General features: G+C 35.8%; 3 protein-coding genes across 5 annotated transcripts; 1 reads left to right on the top strand and 2 right to left on the bottom strand.

The window, feature by feature from the left end:
* Positions 1-783: 783 nt before the first annotated feature.
* Nmt (N-myristoyl transferase) lies at positions 784-2730 on the bottom strand. Its single transcript, XM_053761227.2, has one exon. It carries the CDS (start codon positions 2288-2290, stop codon positions 881-883), a length of 1410 nt encoding a protein of 469 aa, XP_053617202.1. The 5' UTR covers positions 2291-2730; the 3' UTR covers positions 784-880.
* A 1084-nt stretch (positions 2731-3814) lies between these two features.
* Positions 3815-21548, top strand: tapas. Of its 3 annotated transcripts, XM_053761052.1 has the most exons (21): positions 3815-3963; positions 4125-4260; positions 5149-5241; positions 5357-5574; positions 6489-6623; positions 7559-7729; positions 8836-8979; positions 9520-9699; positions 10887-11104; positions 11585-11699; positions 11805-11966; positions 12194-12285; positions 12523-12685; positions 13547-13783; positions 16529-16725; positions 17617-17764; positions 18616-18848; positions 19639-19843; positions 20063-20214; positions 20468-20628; positions 20748-21548. In XM_053761052.1, the coding sequence occupies exons 3-21, from the start codon at positions 5154-5156 to the stop codon at positions 20975-20977; spliced, it is 3249 nt and encodes a 1082-aa protein (XP_053617027.1). In that variant the 5' UTR covers positions 3815-3963; positions 4125-4260; positions 5149-5153; the 3' UTR covers positions 20978-21548. The 3 variants fall into 3 exon arrangements, with proteins under 3 accessions (XP_053617027.1, XP_053617032.1, XP_053617043.1); XM_053761057.1 differs by lacking the exon at positions 9520-9699; XM_053761068.2 differs by lacking the exons at positions 3815-3963; positions 4125-4260; positions 5149-5241; positions 5357-5574; positions 6489-6623 and adding an exon at positions 6694-7068.
* LOC128679231 (uncharacterized) lies at positions 15307-16381 on the bottom strand. The gene has a single exon (XM_053761331.2). The coding sequence runs from the start codon at positions 16282-16284 to the stop codon at positions 15340-15342; it is 945 nt and encodes a 314-aa protein (XP_053617306.1). The 5' UTR covers positions 16285-16381; the 3' UTR covers positions 15307-15339.
* Positions 21549-22576: the final 1028 nt, after the last annotated feature.

Here is a 22576-nt window from a genome sequence, read left to right as displayed (position 1 = left end):
GGCATCAGCTAGTATACTACCTTTTTTTCACCTTCGGGAGTAAAACCACGCTGAACAAAATTTTCAAAGAGCATGTTGAGGTCTACGTAGAATAGTTTGGCTGGGTTCTTACGGTTTCTTATCAGGATCACCATATACTCGATGTTCCTAGATTTGATCTACCCTGTAGGTACCAAATTTTGGCTTTCTAAGTATATGAGAGCTCTATTTTGATGATAGTGATGATTAAGATAGGTAATAAAATAGATCAGTGTGGTAATAGTGAAATGTTTTTTACGCACAACTTCGGAAACGTTACTAATCGGAAATATTGAGGTTTTGATGTATACTTATAGTAGGTAGGTACTATAAGTGTACTGTGCTTATAGGTACGCATAGCTTATGTACTAGAAGACTACAACATCAGCGCCACCTCACATTTTTACTTATTTCTTAGCGAAAATTAAACCAATAATCTAATATAAGGCACACTAGATAAAATTTTATTATAGAAAACTAAAAATTTTTATTACTTTCTACAATATTTAGCGTGGCATAATATATGTGAAAATGGCTTTTTTTTCACTAATTTTTCAAATAAATTGTTTTAACCTATTAGGTACCACAAATAAATAAAAATGTCTCCTTTTCCATACTTGGGCATGATTTTCTAAATAAATAAATCATAAAACAGTACATAAATAAATGCAAGAGGAAAATGAATATATTGTACTCAGTTTTTAAAAATGTATTCATTACATTATATATAAACTTAATCAAGGAGTTTTAATAAAGAAATTGTAATAATGTGAACTATGTCTATATTTCCAAACAATTTACAATGACATAAAGAGCCCCACCTGGTCCTACCATTTACAAAATGTTAATACCATTACAAAGGTTACTGAAGCACTAGGCCTATTTTATTTGGAGTCATTGTTGGACATCTCCAGTTATACAAATAGTACTGTAGATTTCCATCACCAATACCAAACTTTAATGGTTCTAAAAATTCTTTGTTATCCATCAAATCCAGAGCATTGAAAACATCAAATCCAGAATTTTTTGCAGTAATTAATGCATCAAGCATTAATTCAGTCCAAGGAGTCTTTGTGGACACATTGTAAAATGAATATGCAGCCTTGAGAGTTTTATGAGTGGGATGATAAACAACAGTTGAAGGCAATGTATAATAGCTCACAAAGTCTGTAATTGAACCATCAGAAGCTTCAACAACAAAGCTGTCAATAATTCCACATTGAGGAATGAACCAGTGTTTGAAATCCTCTTCTGAAAACACAGGTGCCAAATCAAACTTTTTCATGTACTCATTTAATAATTTCACAACTCTCTCACAATCCTGAACTTCCATTTTTCGAAAACCTGGAGTTTTGGGTAAATCAGGGAGTTTATATAACTTGAGAGTTCTTTGCATTGTCATATTCCTGGATAAGTGACTAAATTTGATGTCAATCAATTTTTTTGGATTAAGAGATCTATGCCAATATCGGCATGTTGCAACAGGTTTTGGTAACACAATACCAGCAGTATAAACTCCTTGAAAAATCCCAGTTAAATTAACTCTACGAGTAATCTCCCTAATTAGGACAGGAGCTACTCTCTTGGAGCGAAGCTTTTTGTGAACACATAAGAAATTTATTTCCACTACAGTTTGTACATGATCATATATCCTCAGCTCTGCAGGAGTAGCAGATATAAATCCAACAAGTCTACCTGATTTAACAACACGCACCCCACAATGCCATTCCATTCTCCAACCAGGAGGTTGCAAGGCCCATTTAAGGAAATCAGTCTGGTAATCAAACCGGAACATACAGTCATCGTCCTCAACATAGTTTTCATTGAGCAATGTATAAAGTTCCTTCAGAACAAGAGGTTCATTCAGATTGAGAGTATCCCATTGAAAACCTTCAGGCAAAGTGTATGGTTCTGCTCTAATATCTTCGGGAGCTTTCGGTGGCTCTATAGGTTCGTTGGAAACAATTTTTTCATCCATTTTCGGAACAGGTTGAGTGGACCAAAATTGATAAGATTTATGCAAAGCTTCCTCCGTAGTCTTTGCAGGCTTTTGTTGGAAATTCAACACTTCCATAGCCATTTTCAAATCCTTCAAAGATATATTCTGGTGTACATCACCTGAATTGGCAGTAATACTATCTGAAGGGCCAGATATTCCGTGGTCGCCATCACCACCGCTACGTTTTTTCTTATTTTTGCCCTTTTTCTTTTCATGTCTGTCTTCATTCTCCTTTGAATAATCATTAGGCTGGGTCGTGTTTCCGTCCTCCATTGAAATAGTTGGTGTTAGATTAGAAGTGAGAAATGGATAGAAACCCAAAAAAATCAGAAAGTGAGCACTAAAATTTCATGAATGGAAGAGGCAGGAGGAGCATAGGTACTTCACATCTGTCAAGTCAAATAGAAGAATTGTCATGTCACGATGTCCTTGGAGCTAGCTGTATGATTTAAATATCTTTGCGTTTTTCTATAGTCTGGCTTGTTTTTGGCTATGACGATAAAAAAATAAAATCCACGATTTCGCTCAACTGGCTGGCGAGCTTTGTCCAATGAGGAGCCGCTCGTCGGACAAAGCTCGCCAGTGAAATTGTGCAAAGCCATGGTCTTGTTGAACGGCGAGCTTAGTTAGCTGCTTGATAAGTTTGCATATTTTAAATCTCATGACCATATTGATAAGGTAAAAATGCTCGTCTACATTGAACTACTTGGCATTTCTGTTTTTTAAAATCTGTGCATTTTCAGCATAAAACGACCCCATTATTGCTCGTACGTGATCACCGTATACCGTTCCGAACCGAGCCGAACTCTAAAGACCTAGACAGGTACCTACCTACCTATCATGTGAATAGGGCATATTATGCAAAGCTCAGCGCAGATGGCGCTACTGGTACAAGTAAGGTATACAAACATTGCCAATGCAAAGAGCGCCAATTTTACAAATTGTTGCAGATTTACGACCAAAAATAGGTATTGTAAAACACAATACCTTTATTATAATTATTGAACACTATTGATATCATATTGCACTATTTGTTGGATTGGGATATGTATATTATTTTCGACTACCACTTCTTCAACATAATCAGTTAACCACTACCACCCAAAAACAATTTAAATCAAAAATATAAACACAAAAAATAGGGTCTATAGGGTCTATATTAACTTCATATACGACGACACATATTTGATTTTTAGCTGCACGTTTAGCAGCTCTTTGTCGCCTTTGAGTATACTTTTAAGATTTTAGTTTTAGACCATGAGAAAACTGAAGGTCGTGAAAATAATAACACTATTTTAGGTTATATTCTGCATTATTTAGTCAACTGTGGTCATAAACTGATATAAACTTGATTTTGACTTTTGATTTGACTGAAGATCTTACCAATATGAAATCCATATTTTAATGAGTTTTCACGTGTGGTGTAAAGTGTTCCGAGCTTTTTTCGACCGTTTACTGGCTCGAAAATTTTACAGCGTAAGGCGTATCCCATAGTTTTCGAAGTTTTTTATCTTATGGACAACGATTTTTCCCAATATTTCGGCACCTGAATATGCTACATTGTTGTATATTTTTACAAACGAATGCTTACATAATGAAAGGATTAATAAAGTACCTACTCTAAAATAAACGTTTTAATCGACATAGCAAAAGGCGGCAAAGCTTTTGTGTACCTACCTAATATCTTAGAGAATAGCACACAGTGCTGGTGCTGTACTCTGGCGGGATAAAAGTGCGTGCAGTAGGTAATACTCCCTATTCGACTTGCCATATCTAATAATGTTGGCAAGTGAACTAATGAATGAACGAAATATGTTTTGAAATCAGTCAACAAGAAAATTTGATTTCGTGATCGTGAAATTGTGATTGTGAATTCGTGTGCAAGTGTGAAACATATTTTTGTTGTTGATTTGCAAAGATTTGAAAACATTAGTTTATAAATCTTGGTAAAACTAATGATACCTATACACGCCTTTTTTTACAACCGATACATAATCGTACAGCTTTAAATTTTATAGAGAAAGTGATTTTTGTATTCCGTCTGTAATTTGTTCGTGTTGTTAGACTGATTTCTCTTGCTTTGCTTACGCGTCATTAATATTTTCAGAATGGTTATCAGAACAAATTAGTTCACTGTCTGAGTAATGAAAAAAAAGCTGGAAATGTAATATTTTGCTGATTACATTCGTCGTTTTTGGGTCTTGCCCTCAAAAAATACCGGCGGTTTATAGTGGCTGTTTTGGGTAAGTGGCATGATGTCAATAGCATAGGTAGCTATTTTGAATCTAAAATTTGCTACCCACTACTACTAGCTCCAACGGGCTCCGCCCGTGTGTATTTCCCACGGAAGCAGTTATATTTCCGGAATGTCGATCTCCATACTTCAAATTACATTTATGCAAAATTTCCAGAAGAAGTAACAAACAAACTTTATTTGTGACAGGTATATCGGTTTATTATACTTTGTGTTTTCCGACTGCTATATTACATAAATACATTAAATTAAAGTACTAATACATAGGAAGTTACAATTAATTTTTCTACCGTTCTCAGTGCACACATCAATCAGCCCAGTATCTGACATCCATATTTACATCAGTGTATTTATTGGCCTAGGACATACTGGGCCTTAGGGCAAATCCATCACTGAATATTAGTTGGTGTTGAGATTGATTAAATACAACTATTTCACAGACTAACTAACCTGGGCTGATCTGATGGCATCCAGAAATGAAGCCATTAAGGTGGCCCATTTTTGGAAAACATGATTTGACTTGTTTTTGTTGTCAGATGCCATTGACATGTAAAGAAGAAGGCGTAACTAATTTATTTATTTATTACCTTACTAATAGTTCTTCTACATGATTCTACCTATCATGCACCATTTTCATTGTTACATGCATCATAGCTCAATCTGTATTATTTGTCCTAATATATTACCTAATAATTATTTATTTTATTTATGTTTTGCAGCTGAGTATATATATATATATGACAGGTTGAAAACAAGGAAGTAATCCTATAAGGGTTCTGTTTCTATTTAGTTAAGGAATCCTAAAAATTACACCAAGTTAACCATACTGTTTACTGTTTTGTAAGTAACTATTACTTATAAAAATAATCTTTTGCAGCTAATATGGCTGCAGATAAGGAACAAGTCATCCAAGCACTCCGAGCTACACTAATATCGGTTAAAGGAGCCCTTACAATTAAACAATGTAATCGTAAGTAATTCTTCTTATTTCTACTTATAGTTAATAATATTTAATCAAGCTATGCTTTTATGGTGTAACTTTTATTGTAATTCCTATCATGTATATGGATATATTTCAATTACAGGAGATTATCGAGAACTTCAAGGGGAATTTATACCATTCAAGAAATTGGGTTATTCTTCTTTGGATAAATTGTTTCTGGATGTCCCTGGATTTAAGGTGACACAGGTCAATGGTGAATGGTATGTTGATGCTATAGCAAGCCAGGAAACACAGCACATAGCTGCTATGGTATCTCGGCAGAAGTCAAGCAAGAAGACCAATTTGAAATTAACTCACCCAGTAAGTATACATGTATAGAATGAGATTACAAGGTTGCGTTATAATAATGAATTTAACCTAATAAATTCCATTATAAATACTGTGTGGTTTTATAATATATTCAATTTAGTATTAAAATATATTCATATTGTTAAGAAGCCTAATGTTATTTTTAAATTATGTTACAATTCTTAATGCAGATTATTTTTGTAAACAAAAGAAGTTGATAAAAAATAATCACACGAAAACTATTGGACCCATTTATTGGAAACTGGAAATTTACTACATATAATAAAACTGTATGTGGGCTGTGTCTGTAGGTATATATATATATATATATATATTATTTATATATATATATATATATATATATATATATATATATATATATATATATATATATATATATATATATATATATATATATATAAAGAAAAAAAAATATTGGGGTCCTTATGGGACTAATAGAAGCCAAAACAATTTTAACAATTTTAGAAAGTTTGTATGTTTTTTTTCGCATCACGCAAAAACTGCTGAACGGAATTTGATGCGGTTTTCGAAGTTATATAGCATATGGTCTAACTTAAAATCTGGTATATATTTCATCGCGATACGTCGCTTAGATCCCGAGATTACGAGCGGGCGCATGTACTAAATGCGGGCGAAGCCGCGGGTACAAGCTAGTTTTAATCAAAATAGAAATAAAAATGCTCTTCATACCTAAAACATATGGGTTCTCTTCTTTCGGAGTTGAATCCTAATTAAAATGTCATGTCGTATTTGTATGTAGGGACAGGATACGTGCCGTGGCCGTATACACCACATGCGTCTCATTTACGTTCCAAATTCAAACTACGGCAGGTATCGCACCTACTCTGTGAGGGCTGGATGTAATAGAAATAGCTATGTAAATAAAATTATATATGCTATTTTAGAACAGATTTCCAAAGAAACAAGGATCATGGAGGAAACCCAATCAATCTACAGCCTATCCAGCAAACAACCAGTATTCAAGTCAGTACTACCGGGCAAAAACATCTTACAATAACAATAACTATTACAGCAACAAGGTAACTATGTACTTTTTCTTATTATGCTGAGTACATTGGAACAATGACGGCCAATGTATGGTTATTTCTATCTCGTTTTAACATCCTGTGACATTTTATCTTACATTTGTTGAGTTTTTGCTTAGGATTGACTCATTATGCGTTAGGCACTACATTTTCAAGAAGTTTTTGTGTTAAAATTAGAATTGGTGAATTAACGATATTTAAAAAGAATCTAAAAGTAATTTATTTAGACAAAACATAAATCCTTACATTTTCCATATATGATACGTGATAAACTACCAGAATTACCAGATACAAAAACAGTACGGTTTTACCAATATATAATGTGATTGAGGAAGGTTTTGGTGTATAATTAATTATGATTTTATTCGAGCGAAGCTGGGAAAGGCCGCTAGTGTACTTGTAATATGAACTCTTGAGTCAAGAATTGTGTGCACTGATGGTAAGGTTGTTTTGTAAAAGTACCATTCATATTAGAAGAAATAGAATATAACATTCTCTATATTATAATATATTTTTGGAATCCTCCTTACAGTCTTTTTATCTTTTTCTTCATGGCTTAGGGTTATGGGCATATAGTGGAATGAAACACATACAACTACTTTATTAGCAAGATGGCGAGATTAGCCATTGCCTTCTCCATTTTATACACTACATGATGAATTAAATATCAAATGGAGTGCAGGTTTCCTCACGATATTTTCCTTCACCGGATTCAAATGGTTCAGATTACCGCTTGCTGGATCACTAGTAGGATGCGAATGTAGAACCTTTCAGTTCACAGCATGAACAAAATGGTGGACTTAATGCCACATGACATTCTGTCCTAGTTAAGAGTGAGCTACCAGGATAGAGTTATTTATGGTAACAGTTTGTAGTAAGTACCTATATATTTTTTTGATTTATGCAATTAACATAATTTTTTTTTGCAGTATAATCCCAAATACAGCACTAATTATAAAACGAACGAAACGAAAAATTCACACCCGAATTCTAAACATGTTACGAGATCATTAAGCGACCACTCTGATAAAAGTGGAACAAATACGAGTACTAAAAGTTACCACACCACCAGTCCTAGGGATTTACCGAGTGAAGATGTTGTAAGTATCTCCATTTTTGTTAATCTAATAGGTGTAGTTATAAAATTATATATATTATAAATAAACTGTAGTTCAACTATTGATCCTAAAATATTTCATTTGTATCATAAAATTGATTCATCTATATATATTTAAAAGTAGACACTGAATGACTGATTGACATATTAACGCACAGCCCAACGCTGGGTCTAAAAACCAGTTCCTTACGTTCCTTGTATGGGGTAACCAGACCAGTTAGAGTCTAAATATTTCACTGAAGGAAAATCACGCGGTCAAAAGCTATTAATACTACACATGTAATCCAATACGGATTAATTGAAGCTAAATTACATGATATAAAAATAGGTTAATTTTCTTTATAGAATAGCATTTCCATTAATTGGGAATAATATCATGTGTATGGAGCGGTTGAGTTAACTAATTGGATATATGTATATATAATTATTATTAGCATATACTTAAGTGGATAAACAGTGAACAATCATTATTTTTGAATTATTTTTATAGTCTATTTCTTATGACTGAGGGTTGTGGCCATTATGTGGAATAACCCACGACTTCCTTGGAGATATTAATGGACTGGTTTGCCATGGCAACTGGCATGGTCTTCTCCATTTCACAGACTAGCTGATAAATCATTAATAGATTGCCGATTTCACAATGTTTCTTTATTTAATGCATTTGTGGTCTACTGATCCTTATTCTAACTATCCTAGTCCCAACTAATATTGTAAATGCGAAAGTATGTTTGTTTTTTACCTTTTCATGCTGTTTGTTTGTTACCTTTTCACTCTTTATCTGCTTACAAAATCTTCGTGAAATTTTTCTTATATGTATATAGTTTGAACGATGGAGAAGGGCATAGGGTGCCTTTGATCTTGAAAAAATAAATGATCCCGTGGGAAATTCAAGCGGGCGAAGCCGCGGGCATAAGCTCATGTCCACGAGTTGGATTCTAACCTGGTACCTTTCGTTTCACAATACTTAGCATCACAGTTATTTATTTACGTATTATGTTTCTATTTTTGTTACCTATCACTCAAATGAGTCTCGGTCTAGGTATCAGATCTTTTTCGAAGTAATAAATGTAATATTTCTTTTTGCAGCTTAAACATTCCACGCGCGCTGAGACTGATGTGAAACAGAGCAGTAAGGTTTCAGCGTCGCAAAGGCTGTCAAATTTGAGAGATCGCCTTAATACTGTAGACCTTATTCCATTGCAGTTGCCAGCTGCTAACAATGAATGCTTAGTAAGTTTTGTTGTTCAAAAAATTGCTTTTTTGTATGTGTATAATGAAAATGTAATAAAATAGCACTGTATAATCTAGACCTTTAATTAAAAATTGGTGTAAATTAGTAGAGTAGATCTGTCAGAGTGCCTCAAATTTATCTATGGAGACTTAAGTCTAATTTATAGTCCATTACTCAACTTACATTTCCTAAGGTGCTAGTATTTCTTACCGTTAGAAATCCATGGGGTACATGTCGTACATGCGTTATTACATTTTATTAACAGCTGCTATAGAAAGAGCAAAACAAGGCTATTAATTAATCATATATTCTATCGTATCTAAGTATAAATAGCTAAACTAAAAATTGCTTATATTAGAAATGTTTCTTGATTCTACTCCTCAGAGATAAAAACATTCTGGTGGTGCTGAATGTTATATGAAGTGTGAACTTGTATGTAAGACCTGAAAACTATAAATCCTAATTTCGTGGTGCTAGCTAAGTTTATTCATATTTATTCGTATGTATTATTTATTCATTTATGTATTTCATATCTTAAGGAAAATAGTGGTCCTGTTACAAGCGTGGCCCCAGCACATAATCTCGAACCACCTCCTAACTCAACATCAGTCATAAAACTGGAGTGGACATGTCGCAAATTGGGATTGCCACAGCCGGTGTATAAGGTTTACGATATCCGACCTAAGCGTGGACCTGTCATTTATGACTGCACAGTCAAAGTGAGCTCACTTTTTGTTGTTTTGTATATTATCTCGAACTTCCCCGTGCTTCGGAAGGCACGTTAAGCTGTTGGTCCCGACTGTAATATTGCAATCGTTAAAACCCGCTTTCATGGCCCATTCTCCTGATCCGTCTAATATAGGGAAGGCATAATGCCGCAGCAGTGGGGACAAATGGCCGATAATGACATAATTTGAAATTGTGATAATGTGTCTCTTGAAGTGTAGTGCATATCATGATTGAGTTTCAGTTAAAATTCAATAATGACAGTATCACCACTTGCATTTGCACCTAACTTTCTTATCCCCCAAGTTAACTACGTAAGACTATATATACTATGTGCAATAAAAAAGTCTTATAGATTAAATAACACAGCGGAAGCACTCGCCTCAGTATCATAAATTCGAAAGTGATTTAAAACATACCAAACAAATATTTATTGTGAACTTAAAAACTAAAATAACACAAGTGATGCGAGCGTGCAAGCGTCCTCGGCCAATAGAATTTTAGTATCGTCCTAGGTACTAATATTATAAATACGAAAGTTTTTGAAGATGTGTGTATGTATATATATATGTTTGTTACTCTTTCACGCAAAATCTACTGGACTGATTGTTATGAAATTTGGAACCTGGAATCACACATAGGGTATTTTTTATGCCGAAATTCCCACGAGAGCGAAGCCCCGCGGCACAGATAGTTTATTATATATCGGCAGGTTAATCAAAATTTGCAGTCCTCTATTTGCGCGACGAAGGGCCTTTTACCTGCAAAGGAAGGGTATTGTTATGTATAATACATATATTTTTTTCTTTTATGTATATACATATATCGTGTGTATGTCATATTCTTTATTATCTCATATCTCCAAAACCGCTGAACGGATTTACATATCATTACATTCGTCTTAGCTGCCCGAGTGTTCTTAGATAGACGACTTTAAAAAAACATGGCGGCTCTGCAACGCCATCGGACTTGAATTTTTTTTTTTCGAATTTATTTTTTCGAATCTTCGAAATGTGGGTATCAAATTAAAAGGCTCAATGCAAGGATTTTTAAGCAGGCGGGTTTTTTGTTTTTAATATTTTTGCTTGTTACCTAGCTATAAGTAAAAAAGCAAAACCACATCATGGTTATTTAAGAATTGTTAAAAATCTGGCATGAATGATACGTTATTCTGTTGTAGGTCGGGGCGTCATACACTGCCTCTTCATATCCCGACTCTTCGCCGTCAGAAGAGTTAGCGAAGGAAGTAGCAGCGGTGAAGCTGCTGGCCAGCATCGAGAGCGCGGACACGGGCAAGCTGCCGACGTCGGCGGCGGCGGGCGCGGTGCCGGGGCTGCTGCAGCTGTTGGCGGAGCACGAGGCGGGGCTCTGGGCCAGCACTGTGCCGCATTTGTACAGGTCTCTACCGCTACGTTACTATTGCAAAGAACTTCAATCATTATTTTTAATTACCCTTTGTCCGCGGCTTCGCCTGCGTTACATTGCTTTCCAAAAAAAGAATCGAAGAAAAATCTCGAAGTAAAACCTGCATTACCTGCGTCCTTAACGGACATCTCCTAGTCACACTCTGACTGTGGCAAATCCGACGCGTGTGCGGGACGCGAAATTGCGTGTATCCCTCGCTGGCTTAATCTCGCGTGTCGTTATTTTTGAATAATAAATGAATTGTTAAGAATAGGTATAAACATTGTATAAATCAACAGGATATATTTATCAGCGGAACTTGCTATAAATAAACGTATTTAATTAGCTTCTCGTATTTAATTTTGTTCAAAATATTTAGAAGTCCATGTTGTTTTTTATGTTTCGGTATTACATAATTTTACAAGTGCCGAAGTATCGTTACAATACATGTATAACAAAGTTCAATTGTTATAGAGAAAAGTTTGGAGAGAATTTACCAGGTAACTGGCAGGAGTTGGTTGAAAATTGTCCTAAAATCATAAAAGATAGAGTTGTGAATGGGCTTCTCGTACTTCTACCCAACAAAGAGGTGTGTATAAATATTTACTTATTACTAACATAATTTGATTTTAATATTTTTCTATAACAATTTGTATAGAAAGTTTGTTTTACTGCTTATTTTTATTAATTGCAGGAAGTACCACTACCATATAAAGAATCGATTGTATTGGACGATATCAAAGATAATGATTTGCCGCCGCTTCAGTTCCCCGAAGACGATTTTTGGAATGTTTATATTACTGTAGCTAATTCGACATTAGAAATTTGGTTAAGGATCATTGGACCCCAATATAGCGTACGTGGAATTCAAATATTTTGAAATTTGTCGATACTTCTGTCATACATTGGTTTTCATACTTCAATATATTTTAGATAAAAAAATTAAATTTTAAAAACGAATGGAGCCATGGCACACGTGTCCTTAATGCACTTTTGTTATATAAATATTCAAAGTATTTCGCTTTTCAGTGTAGATCTTATTTGGTGTAGAATGTTATTTGTAATAAGCTGTATACTTTACAGGATATATTCGAAGTATTACTAGCTGATATGGGTAATTATTATGACCATTCCGGAACGATTGTGGATAAGTCGATGATAATAAAAAATGCATGGTGAGTTACAACTATACTTAATAAAAATCTTTGGAACAAGGTCAGATTTGAAACATGATGACGGACTACAGAGATCTCCATAGGTGGTGTGTTCAAACCCCGGTACATTCAAGTTGGAAAATGATCTAGTAATTAAAGTCTGGTACTAATTACAGTCAAATAATAATTCTATGAAAGTTACTAAGTAGTCAGCACATTTAATTTTTCTTCAGACATTGTATTGGATCAATTTTATAGGTACGCTGTGAAATTAGACGATGGTGGTTGGCAAAGGGCTAAGATATTAGAGATAGAGGAAGATTGCGCCACAGTATTCCTGGGCGATCACGGCGATGACGATGTTGTTCCTTTAAATAAGATCAAGATTCTCGAACCACAGTTTAGGAGACTACCCGCTCAGGTAAATTGAAAAGGGTCCTTGTATAAAATACTAAATTCTTTGTTGCACATAAAGCAAAAAATATATATGTAATAGCTAAATATATTATGCGATGTTATGATTAATAGTAGAATAGTAGCCAAGGGCTGTAAGGCATCAATTGCAACCCGAGATATTTAGGCGCACGAGCGCAGTTAGGGCGCCTATAGTTCGAGGGTGCAATTGAAGCTTACACCCGAGCTAACTACTCTGCTTTACATCTCAAATGTGAGGTAAGTAGAAAAAAACGTAATTATAAAAAATCCCAAAAACAATATTTAAAGTAAAAGTTTTCTATTCCCTCCTATTTTCATTAAAAAGAACCAAGTAAAGAACTTTTTAATTTTTTTTTCAAAACGAAATTGAGCTTTGCCGTTCGATACCTATTTAAAATTGATGACTGTTATACTCATATGAATAGCGAAGCCACCTCTTTGGTCATTGGGCTGAATGCATGATGTCTATGCCAGTATGATGGTTGCGCGAACTTTTTGAAAGAGTGAAGTATTTTTTTTTTAAATTACTTACCGCCCTAGGGCTTTTCTAGCTACATGCACTAATTGGTCATTTACAAGCCCCATTTGGGGGTAATAAGGACCTATTTACCGATTATGAGAGATGTAAAATACATATAATGTTTACACATTTTTCGACGTTTTAGGCTGAGTTTATAGAAAAATGTTAAACCGCTAATATATATCTGTTACAGTTTCATAAGTGTTCAGAGCAAAACAGGTTTAAAACGTATAAATAACAGATCGAATGAGTGTAGGTAATACTTAGGAATGTAGGATGTGTCTGTCTGCCTGAGTCCCCGAAGACGATAGTGTTGTGTGTGGGCAGGCGGTGCTGTGCCGGCTGGAGGGCGCGGAGGAGCTGGCGGCGAGCGAGGCGGGCGCGGCGCTGGTGCGGCGGCGGCTGCCGGGCGAGGTGCTGGTGGCGGCGCCCGGCCCGCGCCCCGACCCCCACGACCCCGCCGTCGCTCTGGTGCTCTACGACACCTCCACGCAGCGCGACCTCAACCTCAACAAGGAGATCGTGCACGACTTCTGCATCTCCGGCGCGTTCACCGTCACGCAGGTGCGTGCTAATGTACCGGATTACACTCCATCAAGCCCGCCTTGGATATGCGTGGATCGTTGCCCATTCTCCTCAACCGTCCGTAAAGAAGGCGAGTCCCTGATATGTCATGTTCGTGTCTGATTTACCAGAGGTAGACCTTGGTACTAAGTCCCAAGGTGTCTGATAATTATTTACATGTCGTGTTTGATTTACAAAGGTTGTCTGTATGGCACAGGTACCTCAGTCATCTGTTTTCACCAACAAACGGCATTGCTTACATTGTATAAGTCTATAAGGTTGCCTTCTTGATATTAAAAAAAAAAAATATTTTTATTTTTCTTACTCGTAAAATTGGACGTAATGATTAAGCCGCCTAAAAGTAGATTTTATGGTTTGGCTAGAGCATAAAATAAGATCTTATCTAACTGTAGTAAGTTACATCCATGAATATTAGAATATTTAAAATACGCTTTTTAAATGTTGTTATATAGTACAGTTCCTCAGCGTATCTACATATCGTATAAATCAAACATAGGTACATCTTCCGATTTTATTATATCCTAATAATCAATGCGAAAATTTGTGATGATGTATTTATTTTATTTTATTTATTTATTTTATTTTATTTTATTTGGGAAACTAACAGTTTATCTTAACTATATCATAACTAATTAATATGAACTAAACTATTAACAAGTTTCCACATATAAGAAAAAAAAAAAAAATATATAAAAATTTAAACCAGTTTAGGCACACTCACGCCATTGTGAACTCAAATAGCTTAATTGTACATCATAACTAATTAGGATACTGAGTGATAATTTAATTAACAACTAAAAATTAACAACTAAGGAGTTGTGGGCTGGGAAGAGAAAAAGTCCCGTTCAAATAAACGTCTGACGTGCCTAGGTTTTGCATTGAATATATCTAAATTACTGTTCTCTGAGCACATAGCGTTACATTGTTTAGGAACCCTGTAAAAGAAAGAATTTTTTCTATACTTAGTGCAAGCCGGAGGTAATACAAAAAGTTTGTTTCTTCTACGTGAAGTATTTGGGATATTAATATTAATTTTTTCCAAAAGTTCTGGACAATCTATTACACCTAATAAAATTTTTAATAAATAACTACAGTCATAGACTTTCCTTCTAGTTTGCAAAGGTAGGAAGTGAAATCTTTTACACCTGCTTTCGTATGAAGAATCTTTGCTTTTACATTTATACAACTTACAATACTATTGACTAGCATCTGTATTAAGTAAGTGATAAATGTAGAAGAAAATTGTATCTGTTGACTAAGTCTAAAGCAATCGGTAACAAGTTTTATGGTGTAAGCAATAAGGTAAATAACTAAATATGAGTTGTAAAAACGTTCGGGTCGAGAACGCATGAATAGCGCAGAGATAAGGAATACAAAAGGCCATGACTGCGTAAAAAACCGGCTTGAGTGCAAGACAGGGCTTCCCAACCCACAATGATTTATCAATAAAATATACAGAAGTGAAACTAAAATTTGCAAATAAAAACAATTATAGAAACAACTATGGACAAAAAATATACTGTAATAAAAAGTGATCAGTCTTTTTCCCTGCTGATTTTTTGTAGATCGTTTTCGTTTTTTATACGAATAATTGGTGAGGTATCTGATTTCCGTACTAAAATCTGACAGTGCTTAACCCAGACATAGCGAAAATTGTTATCAGATGCCAATCTTTTCGCTTCTTTAAGTAGTGATTTATTATGAAGGGTCAGGTGATCGTTAATAAAATATTTGAGGTCGCTTGAGAAACCTAGGCCACTAAGTTGGAGTCCCTTGTGCTTTCTTGCGGCCGCAATAAATTCCTCCTTTGTGTATCTATTATGAAGTGCCACTATTATATTTTTCTGGGAGTCTCCCTGAGGACTGGGAACACGGGCAATGTAATTAATATCCTCCTTACGGATTGGAGTTTGCACTACTTCTCCGATTTTATAGACAAGATTATACAGGTTTTCGGATTTTTTAAAGGGAACTCCTTTTATTTCTATGTTATTGGACCGTGCCAATTGCTCCTTGATGCGCAGGTCATCTTGAATCATAGTCAGAGTATCCCTAATTTTGGAAACGCTGTTTTGACTTTCTTCTAGGCAGCTCACTCTATCATCTATAGATTTCACTGAGTCAGATAATTGCCTCACTGATTCATGAGCCATTTCAGTTGAGTCTTTGAGATGTGCCAAGTCGGCCTTAATAGTTTTAACATCTTCCACTAATGTTGCCAGTGGTGTCAGCTGTCGTGTGATAAACGCCAGCGAAGCTTTCATCTCTTCAATTTGCGATTGCAAAGACGCATTTGTGTCACGCGTCACTGGAGTAGAAACGCCTTTACAGTCAGAGCAGCGCCAGTTGTTTCTGCGTTCGCCGAGCTTACGGAAATTTATTTCCGATATTCCCGCACATGAAAAATCGAACTGACGCCTGCAGCCGCTGCAGGTTACACCATCCGAGACATTATTATTGCACCGTGCGCAAGTAAACATCGTGCGGCCCTTGCGTTGATGAGCACTGGAAATGAGGTAGCGGAGACGTGCGACCGACCGGTGGTTAGGAACGAGACTGAGCTATGAGTATGTTGGTTCTTCTTTACGCACAATCTACTGGACGGATGGTACACGGGTAGAATATAATCTGGAATAGCACAGTGACTTTTAACGTGAAATTTCCATGGGAGCGGAGGCCCGAGGCGCAGCTAATAATGTAATATGTATGTATATATTGGTATAGAAGCCGTGCGAGGTGGAGGTGGGCTGCGTGAGCGAGGAGGGGCGCGTGTGGGTGTCGCGGGCGGGAGGCGCGGGCGTGGTGCGCGCGGCGCTGGCGTTGCTCACGGCGGGGCCCTACCGCCGCCCGCTGCCCGCCGCGCCGCCCGCGCCGCCGCCCGCCTCCGCGCTCTACATCGTGCGCACCATTCACGGCGACTGGTCAGACACTATGTTCTCATTCTCTCTGCTTCTTTTGATTTATGTGCCTATTTATTTATGCAGTTCGAAATAAGAAACTTTTCATTTATATAAAAGCACAAAAAAGACAGAAATTATCTTTGGAAGACACGAAGTATCTGCATTGAAAAAAAGTTTTGATTTGAAAAAAATAATTATTACATAGTATAAAACAAGTCGCTTCCCTGTTTCTATGTCCCTATATATGTTTAGATCTTTATTGTATAATGGTATTTTTATTAACTGTGCATAGAATAAAATGCTTATAGGTATTTAAATAACCAAATACAACATGAAATGTCACTTTAAGTGATCAGTGTTATTATTTGCTAGATTTACTCATTTTTAGTACTACTTAGTATATTAGAAATGCATTTTGACTCCAAAATCCGTGACGTCACAATACATCACTGTCAAACAAGTTCGACATTAGAAAAAAGTATCAGCAGGCCTACCATCAACTTTTACAGAAAAATTCCAATGCAACTCAGTTCAATTTGGGAACCTAAAATGAATCTCATTCATACAAAAAATTAAGTTGATGGTACGAATTTGCGATGCAATTCAGTTTAGGTCGCAATGTGAATAGTTCTAAAGTAGCCAATTATATATTTTCTTGCTTTTAATTTAACTAATGCATTACCTAAAAGTGAAAGTAAAAGTTACAAGTGACTCTGAACTAAAATCCCATTAATTGTTTTCTTCTTCTTGACCTTATCCCACTCATGTGTGGTCGCAGTATATAAGTTCCTTCCATTTCGTTCTGTCATTTGCCATATCCATTGATACTCCTTTCCTGTTCATACTATCCTATTAATTGTTTTCATTAACAAACATTTATGACAAAAATGAAGGGTTGATATTATTGGGTAGGGTGCGCTGCACGATAATCAGCGGGTTGGACGGCGAAGGCACCGTGCGCACGCAGCTGATCGACAGCGGCCTCATCCTGCGCGCGCCGCTCTCCTCGCTGGTGCCGCTGCAGACCTTCTCCCCGGCGCTCAATGCCTATCCCGCTCAGGTTACTTATTTACAACAATACTGACAGAGTGTCCACTTTCTGGAAAGCCAGGGAAGCTCTCTGGTGATCAGGAAAAGTCAATGAAAAGTCACGGGCTGGTTGAGAAATTTGGGAAACTTTACGTTTATCATGGAAAATTTTCTCAGTGATTGTAAAATCGATATTTGACGATAAAATTGACACAATATATTTGTGCTAGAATAGTAAAATTATTTTATGCTATAACTAGTATGGTTTTAGGGTTAACTTTTTCGTAAATAACAATTTCTAATATTTTTCACTTTGCTTAAAAATTACAAATAAAACATTGTTGGTTTTTTTATATTTCGTGACTGTTATAAAATATCTACTATACACATACGAAGTGGTAAGATCCTTTATGCGAACTTTCATGTTAATAACTTTGGCGGACACTAAACGAAACACAAAAGTTTGTCATTATAAGATAAGGATTCAGGAAACATGTGATGCCAATAATGCCCCTGGTATTGCAGTCACCATTAGGTGAGACGCTTGCTCGTTTGTCGTTTTATACATATAGTATTACGTCTTCATTCTTTACAATAGACGCTAAGAGTTGCGAAACTCAAAGGCCATTTTAGCCGCACAAAAATGAGATTATTGCGTTCAATGCGTGACAAAAATCCTATACCTTAAAAAATATTCAAAGTCAAAGCATTTATTCAGAAATTAGACCTTCACAGGCAGTTTCTCATGTCAAATTTTAAATCCAAAGTTTCTTTGTTTGCAATGTATAAACTCAAAATCTTCTGGGCCATCAGTTGTGATGAAATTTGGCACAGATAGACGTAAATTCAAGAGTCAGTAGGATAGTAATTGTTTCCGTTCAGGCGATCCAAGTGCGCCTGGGAACGGCGGAGCGTGCGGCGGCGGCGCTGGTGCCGCGCCTGCGCGAGATGCTGCTGGACACAGTAGTGGTGTGCCGCGCGCTGCCCGCGCCGCCCGCCGCGCCGCCCGCCGCTCCGCCCGCGCCCCACGTCGAGCTGTTCGTGCGCCTCGGCCCGCAGAGCATCCTCGCCTCTGTCAACAACGCTATCCTCATGGAGTACGAGTATCTGCAGCAGTAAGTGCATAACCTTCCATATCCATTTTTTTTTCATTCCCTTATAAAAATATCTTACAAACATTTAGGTAACCACTAAAGTTTGAAATTATACTGAATTCAGTTTGTCACTCAATAAACAAATCATACAATAGATAGTTCTTTAGGTAAGTACCTATAACACATACATAAAAGAAAAGAAAAAATAATGAAAATTGGACAAATACAAATGCTTCGGTTATTAATTTTCGTTACGTATGACTAAACACATTTTAAAGGAAACAAAGCAAATGTTCATTAAGTTTAAATTATATCGTATTTTAATTATATCGTCTATATAGGTAATTTTTGATGAGTCGAATGACAAATATTAGACAGACGTTCACCGTATTCAATTCATTGTTTACGGATACTGATATGCTAATCAATGAAGATAAATACGAATGCTTCTGTATTTAAATGCGTACAGGCAAAACTTATAAGAATATTTTTAATATATCCATGAACAAGTATATTAATAAAAATTCGTCATCCTTGCTAATACTACAAGCTTTTATTTACTTTCACCTGTCCCATTGTCTCTGTCTGTAATCCAATCTTCAAGTTAGATTTCACTTACTTCTAGTTGATCTTCTTAACAATTTATCTACTTAACCAATCTTATAAAATTTAAACATAATTAGTAGAGAGTATAGATAAGGAAATTAGCTTTTTATTTTTTTCCGGAAAAAGTATTGTCCCCTTGAGACTCGCGTAGACAAAGCATGGCAACAGCTAGTACTTATAGCTGCTTGTAACTTTCTTTCCGCAGTGGTAAAGAGAAGGAAGAAGAAAAGGAGATGCCAAACCCAGTGGAAGCGTTGAACAAGAAGAAGGAGCGTATCTTCCGGACGGCGTCGAGCGTGGAGCAAGAGCGGGGCGGGGCTGGGGGGGGACTACCGCCGCCCGCGCTGCCCGCGCCCGGTCAGTGCTTCGACGTCTACATCGCCATGGCCGCCAACCCTTGGAACTTTGTGGTTAGTCAGTGATATCTCGACAGTTTGTCTGTGACCGACTGACAAACCACCCTGAAACCTAAAAATAGCATACACATATTACATATAAAAAATAAGTCACCCAATGTCGAGCCCTATATGCTGTGTAGATATAAGGCTCGTTTATTTTGTTTTTCACATTTGGAAAAAAAAATACTTAGACAAAACTTTTTCTTTTCATAAACTTTTTTCCTGTTTTAGGTCCAGCCCAACAGTACTAGGCACACTCTGCAGAGCATGATGTCGACTTTACAAGCGGAATGTCCAAAACTGTCGGAATCCGATGCTCCTGTAAATCCGGCCAGTGGAGAGTTGTATACTGTTTATTATGAAAAGGATTCGTCGTGGTATAGGTAAATTGAATGTGTATTTAAACTTTGTGGTCATGTCTCCCCTAGGGTAGCCATCTAGATTTTCTTAATGTCTCAAGAAGACCCTATGCTATGATAGAAATTAAACTAAATTTTGTAAAAAATATTCAACATATTCTTAACAAGCTGATCTTGCATACTTCTCTATTCAAATACAGGAACGGGCACACATTCACAGTAATTGAAATACTCAAATTATGTTATCTCTTAAATAAGCTGAAATATTTTCTTGCAGGGTGACGGTAGCAGGTACTGTCTCATCGGAAATGGTGTCAGTTTATTTCTGTGATTATGGAGATCTGGCTTTATTCCCAAATAAGGCATTACGTCCAGTTCCGTCGGGTGCGCCGTTGGCGCGGTCATTGCCCCCTCAAGCCATTAAGGCTCGTTTATATGGTAAGGTTATTTTAATCAAAGTATTCAATTATTTTTAAGAATGAGCTATGTGCGAGTTTTATACAATATTTCTTTTTATTATATTAAGAAGCTTGTAGTTAAAATACTCTTTTTTGCAGACGTTTGGCCTCTACATCAAGACTGGACTGTAGAAGACTGTATTAGGTTTCAAGAATTGTGTGTTGACCAACAATTTGTTGGTATATGTAAGGACGTTGGAAAGGATCCATTGAATGCAATCGAACCATTACTTACACTAGATCTTATAGACACATCCACAGACGAGGACATATATCTGAACAAACAATTAGTTGCCGAAAATAGAGCACGTTTAGCCTCCGCTTCGTAAATAACCATAGTGTATATTTTGCTTATATATCTTATAAATAACGATTATCAAAAGTAATAATGGAACAGAGTGTATGCTATGTACGTCTTCATATGTTGTTAATCATTTTAGGTGATATCTTTTAGACTAGATTAGTCGGACTGTGTATACCTAAGGTATTTTAAATTAAGTCTCTGAACTGAATTTAATGTTATGATTTCATTCTTTTGAAAAGAAATTAATATTGCTTATTGTTGTGTTTTAAATTTTTTGTAATACTCTATTAGCATAATGTCAAACATTTATTTATAAGTACACATACCACTCAAATGTTATTTCGACACGCCCCTTTTTTATTAGTTAGTAAGAAACAATATTTAATGTACTCATATATAACGAAAGTATAAAGGCAGTTAAATTATGGCTGTTACTCTTATCCACATAAATCAGAGCATCAACCTTGATAATAGTAACAGATTGTGGTAGTTTTTTTTTCTTATTTAAACTTTATCTTATAAAGACTGCCTTCCTAATGGGCAAAACAGTAACTTTTATGTATGCACTTGAAAAATAATAAAAGCTGGTATTCTTAGTTGTAGTTTTTTATAATCACAGTCAGCAAAATACTTTAACCTGTTAAAACATACTTTAAGAGGAAATAACAGGAGCATGTCTCCATTCAAACGCCTATTTTATGAAGGCCTTCAAAAAATCAGATATCAAAGAAAAACAAAAAACAGACAGGCACAGTGAAAGTCCTTGTAAACATCTATCGGACTTGTTTTTGGAAAGGAAAATGGTGACTAAAATACGGACTCTGTTTTCGCTAAAATTTTGTAGGTAAAGTCAGTCCAAGCCACAGTTGTCCCTTTCGCTCTAATTACGGGAGGATGTGAAGGGGGAGGGTTAGTAGACTATGTGTCAGACTGTTTAGCCACGCGCATCACCTGAATATCGGCAAACAACTAGTCTATTAAAATAAATTATTATCGACTTCGGCACCGCACTATTCTACAGTTTACGGCACTTCTCATCTCTGTTCGATCATCGGTCAATTTTAGAGCAATGTAAAACTTACACTATATTGTTTTGAAGTATTAAAAATAAGCAACTGAGAGGAATGACATCAGGAGTGATGGAAATGAAAAATCGATCGATTTTACTTGATTCATTACTCACAATGCCAATTAAAATACATAATAAAAAGCTGTTTCTTTGAATCAATTTATTTTGAACCTGTTCACAAAATTTAGTGTGCTGTTACAGTAAAACATTTTTGATTTAAAGTATCTCTACAAGATACTTTGTCGTTAGTATTTATGAACTACTTCAATGATTCAATAATTGACATAATTATTGATCAATTACATGTAAAATGTTTATAAAAAAATATTGAAAATCTATGTTAAAATTTGTGGTTATCGTCCATGGTATCCTTGCCGAAAACAGTCACTCATATGCCTTTTAATCACTTTTTTCTAATTAATTTATACCTAATTGTTCATACCCATTCACCATTTCGTCATTCCACTTGATCACAATTTTTAGGAGAACGACGAGAGGAAAATTACTTTTTATTTTAGTTTGTAAATATCGTAGTAATATATATCAGCATAGTGG

The sequence above is a fragment of the Plodia interpunctella genome, chromosome 2 (assembly GCF_027563975.2).
Source record: "Plodia interpunctella isolate USDA-ARS_2022_Savannah chromosome 2, ilPloInte3.2, whole genome shotgun sequence".
Classification (NCBI taxonomy): domain Eukaryota; kingdom Metazoa; phylum Arthropoda; class Insecta; order Lepidoptera; family Pyralidae; genus Plodia; species Plodia interpunctella.
The sequence above is the reverse complement of the archived record's forward strand: the minus strand, read 5'-3'. Positions and strand labels throughout refer to the sequence as shown.

Bases quoted from the DNA above. Each gene is read 5' to 3' on its own strand.
- LOC128679231 (XM_053761331.2), bottom strand. From the start codon at position 16,284: ATGTTTACTTGCGCACGGTGCAATAATAATGTCTCGGATGGTGTAACC.
- Nmt (XM_053761227.2), bottom strand. From the start codon at position 2,290: ATGGAGGACGGAAACACGACCCAGCCTAATGATTATTCAAAGGAGAAT.
- tapas (XM_053761052.1), top strand. From the start codon at position 5,154: ATGGCTGCAGATAAGGAACAAGTCATCCAAGCACTCCGAGCTACACTA. The intron at 11,700-11,804 runs GTGTGTATAAAT...TATTAATTGCAG, and splicing joins TACTTCTACCCAACAAAGAG to GAAGTACCACTACCATATAA. The intron at 12,286-12,522 runs GTGAGTTACAAC...TCAATTTTATAG, and splicing joins ATGATAATAAAAAATGCATG to GTACGCTGTGAAATTAGACG.